Raw genomic sequence first — 23,091 nt, forward strand, 5'->3', positions numbered from 1 at the left:
ACATAACTCCACGCGAAAAATCCAAGAATAAAATATCATAATGAAACAGAACGCCTGAAATCATGAGCTCTTTACTCTTCCAGAAAAAACGAGAATAAACTCATGAACAAATATCATCACGAAAACGTACATCATGAACATCATTCAGTCGATATAATCATCAAATCAGTGTATCTCCAAATTATGAACTAGAATCATAAAAAGCCACAGTAACATTCGAGCATAACTGCATGTATTCTTTATGTATTGTAGTTTTGTTGAAACACAAATATTTTGACGAATACGAAGTTTATTATTCATGCTATCAGAAGTACGAGTAAATGGTTCATTTTGCGAAAACCTGAAGTATTTTGCAAGAATTTATTAACAGATTTCTTTCCTTTCTCCTTTAAAATCGTGTACCACAGTTCATCTGCAAACAGAATTACTATATTTACATGTATTCCTCTTAATAACATCGTTGGCATTCTGGATTCACTAATTGTTTTAAAGTTATGCTTAAACTTGCACATTAAATTGCATTTTCTTTCATATATTGTACTGAACGAACTTGCCTGAATGAGATCTATTTTACCATTTCAGAAGTTCGAATATCCCTGTTTGATCAGCACAAAACAGTATCACTACAATGGTGCTTGAGTGGCTTGCTAGTCCGATATGCAATGAAAACCAATGATGATAAATGTACACTAACGGGTGCGCTGTTCAGAAGGATGGCATTTATACCCTCGTTGTTTCTCTGTCCTACAGCAAATGAATATTAACTCGCCTAAACTACATAACAACTATTTGATCAATTTCGCTAGCACAAATATTGTTCGATGCATCTCATTTTTAAGCTTTAAATAATTGTTAGGTAAAATCTAAATAGGAATCATTCAACAATGCTTCAACGGAAGCATCCGACCACACAATGTGGCCTTACGTTGCGAGTACCACACCTCACAGGTGGGTCACAACAATATCTTCCTCCAGTTCATCCTTTTCGTCGTCATCTTCGATCTCTTTCCGCTCTGCTTCAGTGTGTTGCTGTTTGGGAGTGTCATCGAGCTTCTTCAACCGTCGCTCCTGCAAGCATAAATAATAAATTCAAATCATCGATCACATCAGGCTGACAAGGGAATAAGATGAAGTTGCATAATGTATCATTTGTGGAGATAATCAGTGAGTTGTTTTCACAAAACTTGTTGCTGCAAATGCTGTTATGCAATTATTCAGTTGTAGTTGAAATCTCATTAAAGGTGCTAAAAGGTAGACACTGCCTAATTCATCTAAACACATTTGGGCATTCAACCCATTCGAATTCATCAGTGTTACTACAGTGATTATCAAAAATGCAATAATTTTCAATGTGGGAACCAAGCAAGACTATAGTCTTAAAACAATTCCGCATATTCTATAGAATTCAAATATGTTATCATTTTCAATGACAAGTTCTTCGGTTAGTGTATTACAATCGGCATAGAACACTTCCAGTTAAAATTCACTACTGATGCTTAATTTTTGACTTTCCAGAATGCTATAGGTAGCGCAAGCACATTAAGGAATAAAGTTTAGAAAAAAAGCGGGATAGGGTCATATCAGCAAACATAACCTTTTAATAACATCGTTGGCATTCTGGATTCACAAATCGGTATCTCTTGTAATGCCTTTTACACCAATCACTTCCTATAATGCATCCACATCCAGTGCAACAATGATCTTTACTAGGAAATCGTCATTGAACTGAACTTTATTGCATTTCTCTAAGGATATTATTTCATAAGAATATAATTTAATCGATCAACAGGAAGATTAACCCTGGAATTGAAATAAATTGAGGTAATATGTTACCATCACCTGTTGAAGTAAAGCTAAAATTAAATTTAGTAGCGCAATAAAGGCTGAAATCAACCTTATACTAGGGACAACAAACCGTTTCCCAGCTTGCGGATCAGTCATATACAAATCTAGACCGAAAAAGTTTTCGAAACCAGAAGATTCCGGCTGGTATCGTAATATTAACTCATTGATAATTCCTGTTTATTGTTATTACTTCAGTTACAGGTGTTTTTCTAACAATATTGGGGCTGGTTCACTAAGAATCCTAAACCTTTATTGATTCTATAGCAGCCCTTCTAGTGGTCGGATTGAAATGCTTGACAACGATTTGTTTGGAGAACACAAATGTTCCAGTGATGAACGTTACGTCTCGAGATATGTAGTAGTAAAACAATTGCTTTGGGTAGAAAACCAGAAGAAAATGGATCCTAGCAGCTAAATTGGTTAATTGATTTGAATCGCCAAAAAATGGGTTTTTATATATTTTTGGTCATTTTGAATCCGGTTTTGAAAGCCTATTTGTCATAGATCAATTTTATGAATGTATGAAAGTAATTATTTGAAAGCGGTTGTGATTAAAGGGTTAATATACTAGTCAATAATAATATCCAATCAAATCTGATATCAGAAATCATCGTAAAACTCGATAGCAGTTACCAAATCTATCAGAATTAATTGTTTTTCAGTATCATAAAGTTTTTTATATCCAAAATTTCAATTCCTTCCAACATTGGTGCTTTTTATTTTGGATGAATATGATATTTTTCAAGTTATGAAATTATGGTCTTTTCAAGACTATAAAACTGAGCATTTTTCAATAACTGATAACTTAGAAACTATTCGATGCATGGAAAAGAATATAACTTTGGCACATTGGTTGACTTTTGGCATGAGCTTACAGGAAAGATGTTGGATTTTTTTTGTTTAATAACTTATGTATCCTGAAATTATTATAAACAAATTGAATTTTTCTAAAATTAAACCAAATTTTGCTGCCGATTTTTTTTAAAATATGTTAAATGTTACTTTTAGTTACTTTTTTCCAATTTGTTGGTATGTTACTATGTTTTAATTGCCGCAAGGTTCTACTGTATCGATTTTGTTGGCTATTTTCGCCAAATTTAAGACAAAGAGAAAAAAATTTGACTGCGTCGACGGTAAAACATGATGATGAGTTAAGTTCTATCAAAGACCATGCGGAAGACTTGGGTGCAACGCCCAACGCCTACTTAGCAAAAGGTAAAGGATTCTTCACATTTCCTTTCGATCATGTCCATATGAGCCTGCCTAGTACTAGTTTTCTGTTCTAAGTTTATAACTGATGCGCTCTATAATGCCTATCTGTTTTTCAATTTCATTCCTTTCGTTTCTCTTAGTCTAAAATTTGCCGAAAATTGCCCAAAAAACACAACAATGTGAGGTTATATTCGAATCAAACACGTCACAATCATATAACTGCGTGTATTCACAGTACCTGGATCATTTAAAAGCACGAGAAAATATAAGCCACGCGTTACCGTGATATGTATTTTAGGCGGTATTCACAGTTAATGCTGGAATGCACAGTGGGCCTGCAAATCCCGTATTGCGATTTTGCAAACGTAAAAATTTTAAAGTTTTCTGTGATACACTTCGTAAAGAAAAGTATTATAATATACAATGTTTTCAATGCATTTTAACAACATTTCAAGAAATTTTCATGCACAAACCATTACTTTAGATAAAACTCATCGTAACTAAAAAGCCGTGAGCCGCCCGGTCTGTGAGGACCGCTTGCCTTATTGAGGATTATTGATTCTATGTAATCTTAGTAGTAAGCAACTGATAATGGAGATTTCGAAAGTCTGAATCAGTTTGAATGGGCTGGGCACCCATTAGCTTCGGTTGCCTTTCATAAATATCCTAACGAGAAATGTAAACGTTGGGCGGGCTTTGTAAGAGTGATGATAAGTTTACGTTACTGTGCGACCGTTTCTTGATTGAATGATGAAAATATAAGCTTATCATACAGTGAATGTTTGAAATAAAACATGCAAAGCCTTAGTACTACATTCAGTTGCAAAGCTTAACCTCCTGTTTCACAGCATTCGCCGATTCTTAAAGTGCCGAACAATTGGTCTAGTGGTATTATCCTACTTAGAATTATTTCTGCCTGGTACATGAACATATGACGGATGGCTTATTTCCATTGTATATAGTAGGTAATAAAAAGAACTCTTATTACTCAAGTAAAAACGGGTTTTATCAATAAGTTAATATTGTGCATATAGTTTTGTTGGCTACATTAAAAAATGAAATAGTTGAAACAGTGCTTATGCATGGTTTATTCAATTTTCCCTTAAGGGGTTACTAACTTTTGTCAGTGCGAACAAAATCAAATATTATAAAAATATTCCGAAAGTATATACGCTGAGGAAAATTATTTAACTAGAAATTTCATCAAAATCGGAGCACTTCAACTTGAGATACAGTTATTCGTAGGCCGCCATCTTCTGAAAAAATACGATTTTAAACAGTTGAAGGGTGGATTTTTTTATTTTGTTTTTGAAATCCCACATTTTGACGAGAAGAGCAAATCAAAATTTGCAATTGTTTTATTGTGAGAATTTTTCAAAGTTACAATCTAAACTTTTTTGACTTAGTCCCAACCACCTCTTTGCCTTCCCATCAAGGTAAATATTTTGTCTGGTTTTTGACGCAAAACAAAGTAAATGAATGTGGAAAATTGTCAAAAAGTTCATTTGATTATATTGTAGCAGTAATTAACAAACATTTTAGTTTACGAAACAATGTTTTACGTCTCATATTTTCGAAGAAAATCACGGTTAATCACGTCGCGAAAAACAAGAAGCGCCGCATCAGAGGCAAGGAGTGCACGGAGGTTTCGGGAAAAACCATTCCAGCTAAAGTGATTCCCAATAACGTAAGTCATTTTCTGTGTTGTTATTATCAATTAAAAAAGTTTGCCCAAATAAGTATTGCATATAGACTCGAATCTCGTCTTATCGGCAAAGTAGTACCAATAGAAATTCATTTTATCAACAGTCTCGAAATATCGACACACGAGTTCACAAAAAGAAATAAATAAATTTATACAAATATCTGTGTGTGCATATTTTATTTATTATGTGAGTATTTATAGAAGCATCTTGATTATAGAATTGCAAAAAATGAATTAAGACTAATTAAGAAGCTGATCCACTTCGTAACGCTAATGGATGATATACGACTTTGAACTACCAAGCCCCCACGACTTATATGTGTTCAAATTTCAAGTAATCGTATTTTCCTCAAATTAAATCGAAAACTTTAATAAGTATCATATTACTTTACTAATAAACAAACAATCGTGAGTTTTTGTTTTAAATATTACAAATAAAAAAATACGAACCTTTCTTTCCTCCTGTAAAAAATTTGAAAAGGGGGTTATACGACTTTGAATATCCCCCTTTCAGTTGTTTCCTATTATATAAGATATTTCGTGTACTACAATATTTGTATTTGAATAGCCGCTTCAATGAGCCGCAATGAGTTAATGCACCGCAGGCCGGTGTTTCAGCACTCCGGAAGTTGCATAGTGCACTGAATGCACTGCGTTCTGAAATCGTCATTAAACATCAGACGGCCCCCAAATAAAAATCATGTCGCGACTGTCGTAGGATGAAATGTCACGTCCAAACCGGTATTAAAATGGATTCACATTTTCTTGATTTTTCTCAAAACGTTTAAAAGTCTATACGATACACTTAAAGCTCTCTATAGGATTTCAGAAGACCGTAAATATGCTTACGTGTTTTGAAACAGTATTTTTTTTCGGCTATCTGATTGCTTTTCCCGGTCATTTCAATCCGGCTGAAAAAAAAACGAAATTCTTCATGGGCGAAATCAAATCAGAATTGAATACAATCGGTTTGGGGGTTCATTTGCGCCGGAACTCTGACACAAGCCATATATAATTCAAAATCAAATTCTGAATTCTTTGTTTCGTCTAACTTCAATTGAATTCAACCGTTTCGTCTAACTTCAATTGAATTTCAGCTATCCATAAATAGGTGACTCTGTCACTCTGTCCCATATTAGTCGGAATCACCCAATCCAATTTCATTTTTTTCGATTATAGAGGTTAACCCTGGGGTCATTCGCCTTTTATTTCGAGTTAGAAAAAATTCTAAAGCTACGCGCAGGGTTGGGAATCGAACCCAGGTGGGTTGAGTACAAGACAATCGACTTACCGCCAACGTTAAACCTGCCAAATTCGATTTTCGGTAATTTTTGCGTTACTTAATTTATGAAAGGTCCAGAGACGGCGCCGATGGTTGAGTGATAAGCGTGACTGCCACTCATTCCAGTTGGCCTGAATTCAATTCCAGCCGAGGTCGTTGAGATTTTTCTGAGGTGAAAAAATCTATGGTCACCTTCCTTCGGAAGGAAAGTACAGCCGTTGGTCCCCGGTCCATGAAATTAGTGGATCGATATCTAGTCCAGGTAGTGGGATCACCTCTCTGACGTCGGTAAAGAAGAAGTAGATCCAACTTCTATACTCTTACTAACAAAAATATCCTCCTTCCGTGATACTTGTGGAGTGCGCAGTAGTATATACGGCCTCTAGCAAAAGCAAGTATCGGACTAACCATTCCTTCCCTTTCCTTCCGCGATCTACGTTCGGGCCTGGCCGGCGCCGGTATTGATCAAAAACACTTTAGGATTACCAGGAGTTGTACATTGAAAAGATGTTTCGCTACTCCCAAGCATAATTATCTACTGATTCCTTGTGCAACTTCAGCTAGTCCAGATCGATAACGGAGTGGCAGCCAGGGGTGGTCGCACAAGCTCAAGCTTAATTTATGAAAGGTCCAGAATATTGGAGTGGATTTACAGGTAGCTAAAAAGTACCATGGTGACGCGCACAAGTTCACTTTGGAACTAACGAATCTTTCTAGTGTCTAGTGTTGAATGACAATAAAAAATTTCCAGTTAGACAAATAAATCCCAAAATAGCTATATATAAATAGCAAGTGAAAATTTGACGGTAATTGCCAACCAATACAATCCATCTTCACTCTCAAGAGAGCATAAAATCTCATCGCACAAATGTCATGATATTTAGTGACTTACCTTAGCAGCCTGTCGGATTTCCACAATGGCATAGCCCACCATACCGAGAGCCAAAACCGCAAACAGAATGTACAACTTCATACGCGCGCAAAGCTGCGTGGAGTACGCGTAGGCAATCACGAAACCAGCCGATTCCCAAAGTCGGTAGTTAGAAAAGGCAGCTTCCTTGTTTCGTCGGAACAGTGCTCCGTAAATACCTGTAAAAAATCAGATAATTAAACAGCGCTGGAAATGACTGGCGAATAATGCAATACCATTAATTTGTGTCTGGAATACAGCGTCTCCAACTCCCCACAATCCAGCGATGGCAAAAAATACCAATGGATGGTCGGGGTGGGGCTTCCAGAATAAGCAATAGATAATAACCCCACCGTGGACTAAGCCACCTGAAAATAGAAACAACGTTTATAATTAGGTTCCATTGAATGACGACAGTCGCGTGACGAGTGGCTCAATCTGATTAACGAATAGATATCGTGTGCATAATCACAGAGTTCGTTCGTTTAGTATACAGATAATCAACCATGTTATAAAGAGGAATATTCAAATATGGACGCTACTCACCCAGTATAATAATGACCACCCGACCAATATACTTCATGATGGATCCGAAAATAATCGAGCAGACGGCATTGACTACCCCGAAACACATCATGACGTATCCAATTTGGTGGATTCCCAGTGCGCACGATACATAGGCCTGTGTGAACTCTGCCCCTATGAACGCCTGCTCCATTCCGATGAAGACCGTAATCAATATCAACAGCTGTTGGTTGATCTTCTTTAACTGTTTAAATGTAGCGGAAAGCAACTGAATCCCCGATACCTCAACCGCCGATATCGATCCTCGTCGTTTTTCACCATACCTACAAAAATGTTAACAGTAACAACAATAGTGTTCCACATAGTCAAGAACCTACCGGGAAAGTGGATCCATGAACAGAGCAATAATTACTACAGCAGCAACTATACAAGAGAGATAGATAGCGGAAATCTCAAAGATTTCCGAATCCGGAGGTCGTTGTAGGTTGGCATTATCGGTGGTCTCAACAACGCAAAAATTTGCGCCGCATTTATCCAAGGCAGCATCCACGAAAGTTGCATTATCATCATGCACACTGCCTCCCCCGTGAGCTCCACTGGAAAGAACTGGTGGCAATAGAGAATATTAATAAGTATGATGTTAAGCGACATGCGACCACTATGCCACTAACCCAAACTGGAAATCAAATTTCCCCACAACTCAGCCGTCTGCCAAGCCAAGAAGAAGAAGCCGAAGAAGCGCACAATTATGGCTTCCACAGATTGCTCAGTGAGCTTCGCGTAGACCTGACCCAACTGCGTCAGATAGGTAGCTTTACTTGCCCACATAGGAGCAGCACCAAGACCGACCAGCACTCCGGCTGGAACCAACGTGTAGAACGTCGGATAGAACTGTGCCCCGATATACGGAGCATAGCAAAGCATGCTTACGCACAGAGTCCATTTGACGGTTAGTTTTCTTATCACAAGTGTTGGCAGGAAAATACAGGACACTACCAAAGCAGCGTAGATTACACTGAGCGAAACCGTTCCCAATCCATCTTTGGCATTGATCGATGATTGTAGGTTAGCTGTTCCCTGCAGATTATATGTGTTTTACTATTAGAGCTATGACTCTTGAATTTATCTATCACAATATTACCTGAAAAGCTGTGAACTGTACCATGAACGCAAACGAAACAGTGGTGATATTCTTCAAGATGCGCCATTTTTCGTTTTTAGTTAGTTTGACCTTTTCACGCAGTGAAGCAGTGTCGTTCTATAAAAGAGCAGAAACCTGTTTTAATCACAATCGTACATCGGAACGCCAACTTTGTCACAACGTACCTTGTCAGGATCGTAGCCTCCGTGCATTTTTGGACGATTTTTCTTTAAATTACATCTGAAATTTAAATGAAAAAACAGGTATAACAATTTTCTTGTGAACTGCATCCTGGCCATTGTTGTTCGGTAAGCTTAGGTTAACACATTACATCAGTTTTCCTGATCGCGATCTATCACACAAAAGAAATATAAACAATCTCAGGATGATTCAAATTTGATCCAGAACTTATATCCCTATCTCCCCACGGTGCCAGCGGGAGTAAGAGCAACCTTAGTGAAGATGGAGTAATTAACTCTAGTGGGATTTTTGGTTCTATGCTGACTGGAAAAGAAAAAATCGAAGAGCGTCCGTTCTCCATATTGGGATCGACTCTAAACAGCGGCTGAAGGAGCCGGTGCCTTATGAGTTATTTCCAAAATAACTGTCCAATCACGAGGCTAGGTATTGCAGCCCGGGTAAGACCGAATAATGAATCAATCAACCCCAGATGGTCGGACACGGTGATAAATATTTTAAACTCATTCTGACAGGAATTAGGCTACATCCATAAATGATGTAACATTTTTGAGTGATTTTCAACACCTCCCATCCTTATCGTAACTAAACATCCCGCAGCATAGCTTTCCGGCAACCCCCGAAAACTAAGTGTGTATTGTTCGAAAATGAACATAATAAAAAACTGTCCGTTTTAACTTTTCAAGAATTTTCCAGTTTGTGTTAGTTGAAAGGTTTTTAACAAAATAAATTTAAAAAATAGAATCGAAAAATTAACTATTCACTACAGGAACCAAATAATTTACTCACACTTCGGACTTGGGATCATATACAAGGGGACGTTTTAAAATTGAAAGTTTACTGCTATCCCTACCAGCAATTAATGCTTTAACATTAGTGCCGTTAGTTCTCTGTTGGATGGAACGGATTTGTTTTTTGTTCTTAAAAGTTGCTATTGTATATCTGGCATTATGTTATCAACGTTTGCTGCTTTATTGGTGTTGCTACCAGGAGATCCAGCATCTTATCGGCCCATATGCCTGCCGGATACTTTGTTGCTTTAGAGGCACTGGGTGCAATCGATGTTTCTGCTCAGTTAGCTAATTAGATAGCACACTACAGGTCCATTCCAAGGGATTCAATAGAGCCATAAAACCTCAATTGTTACTAGGGAATCAGTCATTAGGTGACCTTTTGATTGTGTTTTAGCGGCGTATGAAGAAGGTTGTTTGTGGTGTTGATTGTAGTAGGTTGATTTTTCTTCTCGGCTTCAGCGCATGGCTTTCCGTAACGTGGCATCTGGTTACAGAACTAACACGTTGGAATCCGACCAGAGGAGGGGCGCACAAATATTTGCTAATGGTTAATGTTCATGTTGGCTACAAAAGACAGACAGGAAGATATAGGTTTGGTCTGCCACATACCATGCACACGAACGTCGTTGTGAACGCCAGTGAAAAGGTTTCTCCAAGTGTCACTCGTAAAGGGTCTCCATATTCCGGCATGAATTTTCAATGTGATCTGTTTTAGCGCACTGTGCTAGGCCGTGCGAACGCTCTTCGATTTCAACGTAATCGATGTAAACATGGATCTGGATTCAAGCGCTGTCATGTACGACTAAATTGTTACATGTTGTTCTTTGCAAAGAAGTTTTCTTCCTAGGTTGAACTTCTCTACGTTTACGGACGTGGGATTAAGCTCCTGTAACTGTTCCACCTTGTTGACTACTGATCTAATATGAGTAAAATTGTGCATTCCTATATGCGTAAAAATATTAATTAGTCCAATTTCGCTAAAAGGGTGGACCAAAGACTAAATAATTTAATGAGCTTTTAAACAAAAAAACAAAGGGGAAGCTTGAATGGTTCTGGAGATATTCATGGTACCAAAGACATAGTTTCGAGAAAAACGAATGTAAAGTTTGGTATACGATTGCTTGCAGTGTAAAATCCGCTCCATTCAATGTTTTGAACTGTATGATTAATAGTCCGGTTTGTTTGAAATTTTGCGCGAATATTTTTGAAAAAATTCTTTTTTTGAATGGGTACAAAACAATTTTTTTCGAAATAACTACTTGGATCTTAATTTTGGGTTCAACGATTCCGTTTGCGCGCCTAATCCTATTTGCCTACGCGGAGCTTGATAACAACAGCTGGAACTGTGTCTATCGTTCGAATTTGGACGACGCCGTTGGTTCAGTGGCAAGCATGACCACTTCTCATCCCAGTGGCTCTGGGTTCAATCTCAGTCGAGGTTGTTGGGATTTTCTGAGTTCAAAAATCTGTGTTCATGTCTTCCTTCTAAAGGCAAGTAAATCCGTTGGTTTCGTTCATGCATTGATGAGCCGGTATCCAGGGTCCAGAGGGTGGACTCAAATCTCTGGTGTCGGAGACAAGCACTTTGTGCGGACAGATACCGATGGAAAATAAATAAGAATAAAAATATTTTTTTTTGAATTTTTCAAACGGTTTTGATTACACGGTGCTACAGTGATATTGTACTGTTCAAGTGACCTAGTATAGGTGGTAGATCTCACCAAATGCAACACAAGACAATGTTTGGAAAATGTTTTATCCTCTCACAAAATTGATCTATGGCAAAAAAAAACAATTTTTCGGGACTTTCGGCAGTTAAAATTCTACGCGATCATTTTTCATCCGATTTTAAATTTTTTGAGTGCTCTGGAAAAAGAAGAAATGGCCTTCCGACAAGATGCTATGTTATGTTCTTTTGTCAAAAATGCTCAACATTCTTCTAAAGAAACGTCTTTGTTTTATAAAAAAATTGAGAGAGCATTAAATTTCGCATACCTATTAATCATCAAAATCTGTTTTTTTCTAAATTAAAAACTTGCTCGCATGAACTCTTAAGGGGTTAGTGAGGTATTGTCTCGCACTATAAGATGCTGTAATTATAGCTTCCGTTATTTTTTCCAATTTCATGCTCAAAGTCTAGACACATACTTTTGATTGTATACTTGAAAATTTTATATGAGACTGTCCCCTTAAAAGTTCATGCGAGCAAGTTTCTAATTTGAAAAAAAAATAACTCTGCCATTCTTCAACCGATTTTGATCATAAATAGGTAATTGGATGCGGAAATGTTCTTCCTAAATTTCTGTTTAAACAAAGACTCTTCCTAATAAGAATGTAGAACAATTTTCATATTTTTAATGAAAAAATCGCAAAATAATGGTTATTTTCATATTGTTGTCCCAAAACCGCACAATAGTATTAACAAAAGTACATAATATAGCATACCGCTAGAAAGGTAATTTCTTCTTCTTTCCAAAACACTGTAAAATGTAAATTCCGTTGAAAATTGACCGCGTAAAAAAATTGTTCGTTCTGAAAATCTTGAAAATAGTTTTAATGCTATAAATCAAAATTTTGAATGTATATTCAATTGACCAAACGTGGTTTTATGTTGTATTTGAAGCGATTTACAACCTGTAGCAGACCACTTTTAAAGTACATCATTTTTTTTTATTTTGTGGTACCGTGTAATGTATTCTTAAGATATAAATATTCCAGCACATTGAAAAAAAGGGTTTTTTCAACAAAAGAAAACTCCTATGGCCTCTTTCAAAAAAGCTACCTAGTATGGCATCACAAAATGCAAATCTTTTCCCTCCCTAATATAATGCTACGTCATTCATGAAAAAAAATACAAAAAGAGACTAAGCCGTGATTTGTGCGTTTGATATACGAATAAAATTTTTCATCTTCGCGGTTTCTAGTCAAGCCCTGCCGATTTAGAACCTTATCGATGGTCCTGCACAAGCCGCTTGTCAACCTCACCAGCAGACAGTATTTGACATCCTTGTCCATTTTCCATTCCTCTTTGCTCTTCAGCTTAGCTTTAATGATATTACAATACACTTTTATTAAACTAAATTCCAGGGGTTCATCACTTTCTCAACGACGTTTACGTCATTAGCACGATTATTATTGTTGTGGCAAATAACCAAGCTAAAACTTTGCGGAGCCCCGGTGAGAGCTAAAGAACGACAATTAACATTTTTCCAGCTATACGTTGATAACTATTCCATCAAACTAAAGGATGTGATAAATGTCCGGCTGCATCCCCAGATCCCCTACCAAATCATAAACTTACCGGCAAACTAGGCCGCAAAAACAAATTTATATTTCTTGAAAACATCGCCTGGTCCGGGATATCCTTTAAAAACCTTCACAACGTTCTGACACAGGCTCCGGCCCACTATACCGCTTCGACACCTTCCATGAAAGAGTTATATCGTTTGTGTGAAATTAATACTCTCTTTTCTCATCTATTGCGTTGCAATTCGAGGAAACATCATTTCTATTTAATGTTTATTACTTAATATTATTTTGTTTGATTGTAAGAAAAAGTCGTTGTAAACAAATTGCCGGCAATAGATTCCAGAGTGGAGTAGTGCATCGAGCAAAACGAATCGTACCAATTCCAATTTGATAGAGTATTAGTAATTAAGACAACCTTTCACTTCAACTCCGACGCTTCACTTCACAGATATACTTATTCCACCTTTTTCAAAGAATATAGGCTGTTGATTTGATATTAATTGTGCGTATGTCTAACTTCAAATAGTCAAGAAATAAATATAACAGCGTCTAGCGTTGTTGTGCTCGACTGAGATTTTTATTTCTGCATCAAATAAGCGATGAAGTGACAAGCAGAGTTAAAAATAATCGAAGCTCTTTTTTGACGACTGATAATGAACCTGATGCGACTCGCGGTGAATAGAAAAAATATTCATTCAAATATCTATGCTATTCATTCAGTTGAATATCGTACAATATATTCATTTCACTAATTATCTAGGAAAATGTTTTCAAATGCCGGTAAAGCATATAAAACAACAATCATCATCGCTTACATTGTGCCACGGCCTACTTTGATGCGTTTGATTCGTTGTTGTACAGTCGCTTCGTGTAATAATCGGAGATGAATGGAAGTCTGCATGGATGAATGGGCGGTTTGTTCGTTTGACGTTTTCAGCTGCGTCACTGAATATTGAAAATGAATGCGGCTGAATATGATCAATTTTCATTCAATGAATTTGAATATTTTTAACTCTGGTGACAAGTCGTTTTTATTGCCATCAGAGACTTCATATCCGAAATATTCCATTTGGGAATTACTAACGTTATGCTTAGTTAACAACCGTACAAAATTGCAGATAATTAGAAACATCAGTTAAATGACTTAGTCATAAAATTGGACGAAGCAATTAGTAATGGGATGACCTCCTCTTAAGCCGCAAGGCGGGTAAAATGCCATCCCGTAAAGGACATGATGGGATACTTAATTATTTTATTAATTTTACTGATTAACTTACCAACACAAGTAACCGCAACATGTTCACTTATTCTTTCATTGCATCTTATTAAAACCTTCGTTTGTTTATTGACTTTAACCTAATTTGTATTGCTAAATCATTATTTTTATATCAAATCTCCATCCTGTTGTATTATAATTCTGTTGCAGCTTCTGTGGTATTGAATAATATAACTCTTATTTGTAGGAAGAGTAACTTAGTTATTATAATAATGGTAATAACACATTATGTTCCTCCATTTTGTTTGAAAAAAACTAAGAATAATAATATAAAAAAGATAGGTTCGTATGATAAATAAAACTAGCGCTTGTCATTGTATAACAATCTCCGACTTTGTTGACACTCGTATAACAAAAAGCAATCGCGTCGGCGTATAGTTAGGTACTAGAACAAACGTGATTGGATGGATGTAAACACGTATTAGACTCGCTACCTCTATTGGTATTAACGTCCAAGGTGACGAATTATTCTCACAAAATATATTCATGATCACACTGAAACAAATTTTTGTGAGAGTTCCAGACATAAGAAATGCACCACGCAAGAATTTGCATTTATTTATTCTGGATAATTTCCAAAAACAGTCGTTAGCATCATTTGTTTTATGAGTTGTCTAATGACACAGGATACTTGAATTGGTTTTAATCTGACGTTAAATAAGCGCCGCAGAAACCACATGGGCATCATGGTGTACAGAACATGCACGTTGTCATTTATTATTAATTTGTTTTAAGGGGAAAAAGTGAGCTAAATATGTGAATTTTAGAAATGGTTTTATGCAAGTTTTGTTTGAAAAAGCGAATTTGTTTGTAGTACTATCGAACAAAATAAAAACAAGTTGTACTACAAAAACATTGAAAATTGTAGGAGTTATGGCCGCGCCCCTAAAGTGCATTTTTTCATAAAGGCTTGCGGTTAACACAATCACAGCTCAACCGAAATCAAAAAAAGTAACAAAATTATTGAACAAAAATGAATTGTGGTGTACTTGGACGGTTTGGTTTCCTAAAAAAATCCGATAAAAATACCATGTTGACCAAAAAAATCTATGTTAGAGGTTCTCAAAATTTTAAACAAAAATTCATTGCAAAGACATAGAAAATTTTGGATGAAAAATGAATCGTTCAAGTACACGAAAATGGAAACACAAACAATTTTAAAAAAAATATGAAAATCGATTTAGTAATTTATGAGATATCACGTTCACTGCAACAGTCCATTTCAAGAAACTCCATTCCGAGATAATCGTTTTGTGTTAACTTCATTCGTGGATGGAACCAGCGCACTGCGAACGGCTGTAGTTTAAAATCAAGTGTTCCGATTTGGTTGAAACTACATACAGATATTTTCAAATATATGTACTTTCAGAATATGCAATTTTTTTTTTGATTTTTTGAGCCTCAACTTTGTAGGGGAAGATGGGGTAAAACGCACCCCCTTAGGAAATATGATCATAACTCAGCTATAGAACATCAATTGGGAGAATTTAATTAATGATATTGTTTAGCCAACATTTTCCTCTGTAATCACATTCTTAACGCTTTATAAAATATTCGAAAATATGAAAATAATTCATTTCTTCAAAATCATTAAAAATTACCTTCTGAAAAATAAGCGGGGCAAAACGCACCTGTGCGTGGGTAGAATGCACCACAACAACGGGGCATAATGCACTAGAACAACGGGGCAGAATGGTCGCAACAACGGGGCTGAATGCTCGGCGAACAAGCAAGTAGGTCTGTTTTCTGACGACATTTCACGAAAGTGTGCCATTAAATAGCCCTAGGTTATGCAATTAGTAGGTTTTCAGAAAGATTTTTCTGTTTTAGATTGAAAAACAAGCAAAATCAAAGAAGAGGGCATTTTGCCCCCGATGGAACAGAGATATAAATTTGGCAAAAAGTGAATTATTTACTAGCTTTTTCATATGTAGTGCGACAGAATAATGAACAACGGTATAAATAGAACTGGAATGTTCTGATACAATAGTAAAACAGCATTCATAAGAGCTGAAAATTTTAGTTGCACGAGCCATAATAATTACATGAGAAGAGCACGTAATTGTTTTTTGTTTAATTCTCAAGCTGCTATTGATGCACGGTTATCAAACTTTGCCAGTGTATATTAACTATGGCGGACTTCCGACTGGTGTTATCCTTTTCTCGAAATTTTCAGCTGTTTTCGATATAAGCAATGGGTGCATTTTGCCCCGGGGGTGCGTTTTACCCCATCTTCCCCTATATAACCTCATAAGATCATTGCTCCGCGTGTTCAGTATTATTTCTGTGTTAAATTTATTTCAAAACAATCAGCTGTTTAGCTGGATGTAGAGAACTTGAGACAACTTGAAGAATATGTAGTTTATTATACCTACGGTTCTTTGTTGGAGGGCCGATCCGGTGCTGGTGTCTATTGTCGTGATATGAGATTAAACCAATCTCATTCGCTTGGTAGATACTGTACCGTACCTGTTCCAAGCAGAAATCTGCGATTCTGTGCGGCATACAATCGGCACTTCAATAGGGAATTTACGGTAAACGAACCTATTTTTGCTCTTACAGTCAGGCTGCCCTGAAAGCACTTAGTTCGGCAGTTCGAACTAGTAATCGCATGTCGAACTCAAATTGAAGAACTTAGCCTTTCAAATGCTATCTACCTTCTATGGGTACCCGGTCATTCTGGTATTACTGGAAATGAATGGACGGACGAATTGGTAAGAGCTGGCGCTACGACTGACTTCATTAGTCCAGAACCAGTTCTACCACTGTCGATAAGTTGGGTACCGTAAACCGGGATGACATTGATCACTTTTCGAAGTAATCATTGCATATTTTTAGACGTAACACATTTTTTTCAAGTATAATATTTTTAAACCATGTACTGATGTATGGAGAACAAGATTGGTTGGATTTACCTAAAATTGTCCGCTTACAGCTATTTTTTCAAAAATGATTTCAAGTTGAAGTCCGTTTTCGTGTTCCGGGGTGACTTTGATAACCTGCATGTTCACCCACATTAAGTTATTGATGTCAATGTTTTTCATTCAAATGTTTGTTTAAACTAATTCTGGTAAGATACTCATTGTTAAATAGATGTTAATTAGTATTATACAAAGTATTTTAATGTACTGTACAATTTGAGTAACCAAAATTCGTATAATTTGTGTCCAACTAGAATAAAAGATTTTGAAAACCTTTAAAACTGCTAAAATTGTTTTGTTTCAGTGTTTTATCAATGTAAAAAAAGTGGTTTTGCTAAGTGGTTTTGCTATAGCTAATATAATTAGTTTTGCCTAAACGATCATCACCGAGGACAAATTAGCTACGTTAAGTTCAGTGTCTTAAGTGAAAAAACTGCCGGTGCCATTATCACTCACCACTACCTACATTGCTGAAACAAACGACCAGAATACTAGGTACCGATCGCTAGATTGCTGCTGTGTGTGAATTGCTCGAAAAAAAGCAAAATGATCTGCAACCAATGTTTGTTAAATATTGAATCGGACAAAATCTCTGTTACTTGTAAAGGCTTTTGCTCCGACGAATACCATGCTGAATGTGTTGCCCTCTCGGTGCAGGAGGCGCTTAGCTGTACACAGCAGCGGAATATCCTATGGATGTGCACGCCTTGCACCGATGTCATGATCGATGTTCGCCGATTTGAGGCATTTTCTGAGAAACGCAAGTTGCTATCGCAGTCTTCCAGCTTTGCACCCGTCCGACCTGCTATTGTTTCTGTTCACACTGAACCACAAACCGAAAATCGTGCATTAGATTTATTTGAAGAGGCACGTCAACTGAAGGAGCAGGTTGCGGCTATTAATGAAATGATTGCTGGCAGATCGTACGAAGTTACCCAATCGTTTACAGAAGCAAGCTCTCCCTCAAATCAATCGTCGCCATTCTCATCATCTCGTCTTGGGAATTTGTCAAGCTCGTTACCCAGCTCATCCGCTAAACTCTGCTGGCTATTCTTCACGAGAGCGAAAAATTCAGTTACTGAAAGGAACATCGCGGATATGGTAACAAAATCGCTCGGAAAGAACCCTGCCGTTGTGAAAAAACTTGTGCCAGACTGGAAAGAAGTAGCTTCGATGCCTTTCATTTCGTTCAAGGTTGGAGTAGATTTGAAACTGAGAAATGCTGCATTGTCACCGTCAACTTGGCCGAGAGGGACTTGCTTTCGGGAATTTCACGAGAAATTTAATGTATGGGAACCTGCTGAATAAATGTTGATGTATATGTAATGTTATGTATATTAAATGTTATGTAAATGTGATATGCAGTGACTTTTGTGATAAAACGTACATATGTAATTAGTTTAAATAACAGTCTGTATGACGCTCTCTGTCAAAGATGAAGTTAAATAAATAAATAAATAAATTTTAGCTTAAAATAATTTGAAATAATTGCCAACTAGTTTCACAAAAATGCAATAAAAATTAACAAACTCTTAAAACTAAATTTAGCATATCCCAATCTAAAGGAAAATAAGAACTCGCTTGTAATTTATTACTCTTGCTCAAATCTAAGATTTATTTGTTTGATATAAAAATAGACACTTTACGAAGCTTCGTAAAAATCAGGTAAAGTCAAATTTCGGTTTTTTGTAGTTTTTGTACCCAAAAACCGAACAATATACTCAAAAAGTATAACAAATCAGTATTTTATAAGTTTAGAGTTAAAATCATTTCAAATTAAAATGATTCGGTAGACTATTCTGGTTTAATAAGCGATCTACGAAAAAAGTCTCGAGTGATCAAAGTCACCCCGGTTTACGGTACAAGATTCGCTCTTGGGCGGCATCCGAACATGCCAACCATTGGCGAAGCTTGCACGGTCAAATAAAGACTTTTCTGCCGGATGTGATTACGAAAATGTTAAAGAATTTGAGTCTAGAAAATGAATTTTCTATAAAATCGTTTTTTGTAAACTAGTATAATAAATGATACATATTTTCTGTCTTCGGTAAGGAACACACATGATGCAACAATTTCTGATAAAACTCTCTATTTCTAGGTCCTATAACTGTAGTTTTCTATTAAATGCCTTTATTTAATCCTTGTCTTCTAAGAAATCTTATTTGACTCATGCCGTGATTTTTTTGAGCATTTGATTTCAAAAAATCTTGAGCTCTAAAGAAAGGCGAGATGTTAAATTTCAGAAGTCGCTAAGACGCAAGCTGAATGAGTTATTAACTTTGCCTTGCTAGATGGCATGTGTGACCCAGTATGCCTTTGGCTGACTAGGAAAGGTCGTAACTTCGAATGATGATAAAGATGATTTCTTTATTAATATATTCGACATTTACAAATATGCACTCATACATTTTTGAAAAACGTCCAACCACTTACCATTAGTTATAAACATTTTTTCATCATTGGAATCATTGCACTATATAAAATAATTAAAAAGAGAAAACTTTTCTTATTACAAAAAGAATTTGAAAAAAAAACCATTTAATCCACCTAGTGGTGCAATTGTTCCTTTCTCATTTGTCCAAACTACAATTCCATGGCTGGTTATGTTCAATATAATGGTGGAAATGTCTATTACATATTCAGTACGATTTGTATTTACATACAATAGACCGACAGCCACGAACTTGAGATGCTATGTGTCGACGCCGAAACACTTGAAAGCAGCGGCGGATCCAGGAGGAGGGTAAGGACCCCACCAAAAATTTTCAATGTGTTAAGAAATTTTCATTTACTTTCAATTTTGTTTCAAACTCAAAATCATTTCAAACCAAATTTTTACTGGTTTTTATTGAATGCGGTTATTTCGTATTACGTAATGTGTTCATTTCAAAATCGAAATTTCAGACCCGCTGGGAAATTTTGTTCTGGATCTTCTCCTGATTATGCGGGTGTGTGTATGTGTGTGTGGGTGACGGGAATGAATAACCCACAACCGAACCACCCCCAGCCCATCTTAATATACCCACTAGGAGAAGGTGATTGGGATGAAAGAGGAGATGAGTTGGAGGCTTGATGAGGGAGGGGGCATTTGATGGGAGGGGACTTCTTGAGGGGGATTGGGGAGGGTGATAATGTGTGTGTGTGGAGGGGGGGGGGGGTAACCCCTCATCGCATACTCCTAGCTATGCCCCTCACAGAAAAAAATATTTTGTAATTTTAAGTTTATTTTCATGCACATATTGGGAGCATGAATATAAATGTAAAATGAAGTTCCACCACAAATACACACGACTTGTCGTGCTTTCTTCAACGAATTTTATTATAATTTTACACGTGGATTGAAAATTACAGTTTCTTTAAACGGAAAACCAATGCACTTCAATGTATTTTTACTGGAATACTGCTGTAAAATGAATGACATGTAATATTACACGAATGAGAGTGTAAAATTGTATGCTGTTTGATGCTCCAATTAATTTCAACGCAATTTTCAATCAAATTTTTGATTCAATCGTTGTATTTTTACATTCGTATTGATTTATATGTCGTTTAAATTTCATTATTTTTTTGTGTGCTGTTAAAACATCGGACCTTATATATGTCAAGGGCCGGGATTCAGTGGACGATGTTTAGAGTGATTGCATAAATTTTCTATATGAGAAAAGCGAAAAGGCAAAAAATGTACCAAAGTTAAAAAAGTCGATTTTTTTCAAATTTTTGTTTTCGAGATTACATGAAATCTCGATGTTTAATGCATTTTAAAAACATTTTGCATAAAAAATGCAAATTCGATTCTGAAATTTTCCTTTAGTTTTTTTCAGTTACTGCTTACATGGAATCAAGAACCGTCGTATGTGGCCAATATGGTCAAAGCGACTTAGGTTAGTCATTATTGATCTAGACTGACAAATCAAAGTAATTTTGCGCCTATTTTAGCAAGTTTTGAATCATCTTGATGTCATGGTGGTAGTTTATATGAGAATTCGCTGTGTGGTCGCACTCTTCAACCTGTAACTCCGGAACCGGAAGTCAAATCAATAAAAAATCAATAGCTGCCGATGGGAAGGTTGTACCTTTGATTTGAGACTAAGTTTGTGCAAATCGGTCCAGCCATGTCTGAGAAACAGAGGTGACATTTTTTTCCACATACACACATACACACCTACACACATATGCATACACCACCGGTCAAAAGTTTAAGGTCACTTGCTTTTTTTAATTTTACATAATTGAGCGGATTTCTCAATAGACTTTGTCAAGCACGTGCGTCTTGACTATATCATGTTGCTACATGCTACTGGTCAGAGTGTAATAGGGGGTTTGACACCTTTGGGTGACGCGTAGATCACAAACAAACTTGTAATGACATGTTGTATTCTTTCGATGCGTCGAGTACATAACACATATAACATCTTATTGGTGCGAGAGCTAACTCCAAAAATTATATTCCAATTTTTTTATATTTTTCTTTATTAAAAGGTAACTAGAAAGATTATTATATTGAAAACGATAACTGTCGACAAAAATATCTATTCAAATTGACCTAATTCGAACATTATCATCTCATTATTGAAAATGAAAAAAATGAGAAGAAATTATTGAAAAATGAAAAATGAAAAAAGGAATGGGTCGAAAAATAATCATACCATAAATAATAATAATTAATAGCAATAAATGAAGAAAACCATAGCTTTTTGAATATTACATTAACATTGTAGGGTGAACTTAAACTTTTGACCGGTAGTGTACATACATACACACAAAGACATTTTCCGATCTCGACGAACTGAGTCGAATGGTATATGACACAAGGCCCTTCGGGCCGAGATTGAGTTAACGATGTTCAGAGTGTATTTTTATATGAGAAAGGCAAAACCGATCTGTACAATATTTCATGTCAGTCTATAAGAATAATATACCTTTCGTTTGAGACTAAGTTTGTGAAAATTGGCCCAACCATCTGATGTGAAACTGATTTGAGCTTTTTAATTTTGAAAGATGGTGATTTTTCCGGGCACTTCCAGAACCGCCTAGGGTGGTCAATAGATCTCTCCACATTTTGAAAAAGTTTTGAAATATACATGGGTCAGCTCAGATTTTCGTTCTAGGTGGAAATTTAAAAACTTTCGCCAAAAATGAGTTATTTTGGACATGATTAAGAGGTGTCTCCAATCAAAAATCATGTTTTTTTTCAATGTTTCCATAGTAAGATCACTTACACTTTGCCCACAAATCACCAAAGGTTGCTCCTTAGACATATCTTAACATGTTTTAACAGGTGAACATAGCTCTAATCGCAATTAAAAAAAATTAACTGGATTTTTATGTAGAAAAGTATATCAAAACCAAGGAAAATTAGTAGTATTTTTTCTTGTTTTTGATATTTTTTCTGTTTTAAAATCTAGTTAATAAAGTTTCTATTGCGATTAGAGCTATGTTCAACACATGTTAAGATATGTCAACAGTTTTTTCGGCATTTAATTAGCAAGGGACTGGAAGGTGAAGTATATTTTTCAATATTTAGAGCCATAGTAGGGGAACGCGGGGCAAGTCCGACACCTTAAGCGCAATATTTTTTCTAAACTTCCACAAAGTTCCTAAAATTGTATATTCTGTGCATAATCCTGGTTTAGGTGGTTCTTAACAAAATATAATTTTTTCAGCGTTTCAAAAAATTGAATTCATTAAAAATTATTGGTTGCCAAAAAATGGAAAAAAATGTCATTTTAAAAACGCTGCGGGTAAGACCGACACCCCAAAGGGGCAACAGCGACCCCCTTTTGAACTTTCTTTTTGTCCAAATTTTTCCATTAAAAATGTATTGTGTATGTGTGATAAAGTGCAATTATGTGTATATGAGTATGTGTGATGCAAACGCATACTTTCTGTAGTTTCATCGCGTAGCAAGAGGAAGAGCATTCGAATGCGTGGTGTTATGAATAAATAATGTTTAACGCATGGTTTATATTATGGTACGGGTTTTCTCAAGTAATTCTTTCGAGCTTTATTGCCACTTGTATAGCCATTCTAACG

The 23,091-nt window shown here is 36.2% G+C and overlaps 1 protein-coding gene across 4 annotated transcripts in view; it reads right to left on the bottom strand.

Annotated features, from left to right (window-relative positions):
- Positions 1–407: 407 nt before the first annotated feature.
- Positions 408–23,091, bottom strand: part of LOC131696377 (UNC93-like protein) — a 66,638-nt gene continuing 43,954 nt past the window's right edge. For all 4 annotated transcript variants that reach the window (XM_058984929.1, XM_058984932.1, XM_058984936.1 and 1 more), the window contains exons 2-9: positions 8,806–8,860; positions 8,621–8,737; positions 8,151–8,556; positions 7,857–8,085; positions 7,501–7,802; positions 7,191–7,322; positions 6,937–7,133; positions 408–1,068 (exon numbers count right to left, since the gene is read on the bottom strand). In XM_058984929.1, coding sequence (XP_058840912.1) covers positions 943–1,068; positions 6,937–7,133; positions 7,191–7,322; positions 7,501–7,802; positions 7,857–8,085; positions 8,151–8,556; positions 8,621–8,737; positions 8,806–8,832 — 1,536 coding nt within the window. In that variant the 5' untranslated portion in view covers positions 8,833–8,860 and the 3' untranslated portion in view covers positions 408–942. The remainder of the gene's footprint in view (positions 1,069–6,936; positions 7,134–7,190; positions 7,323–7,500; positions 7,803–7,856; positions 8,086–8,150; positions 8,557–8,620; positions 8,738–8,805; positions 8,861–23,091) is intronic.

This window comes from Topomyia yanbarensis, chromosome 1, assembly GCF_030247195.1.
Source record: "Topomyia yanbarensis strain Yona2022 chromosome 1, ASM3024719v1, whole genome shotgun sequence".
NCBI lineage: Eukaryota > Metazoa > Arthropoda > Insecta > Diptera > Culicidae > Topomyia > Topomyia yanbarensis.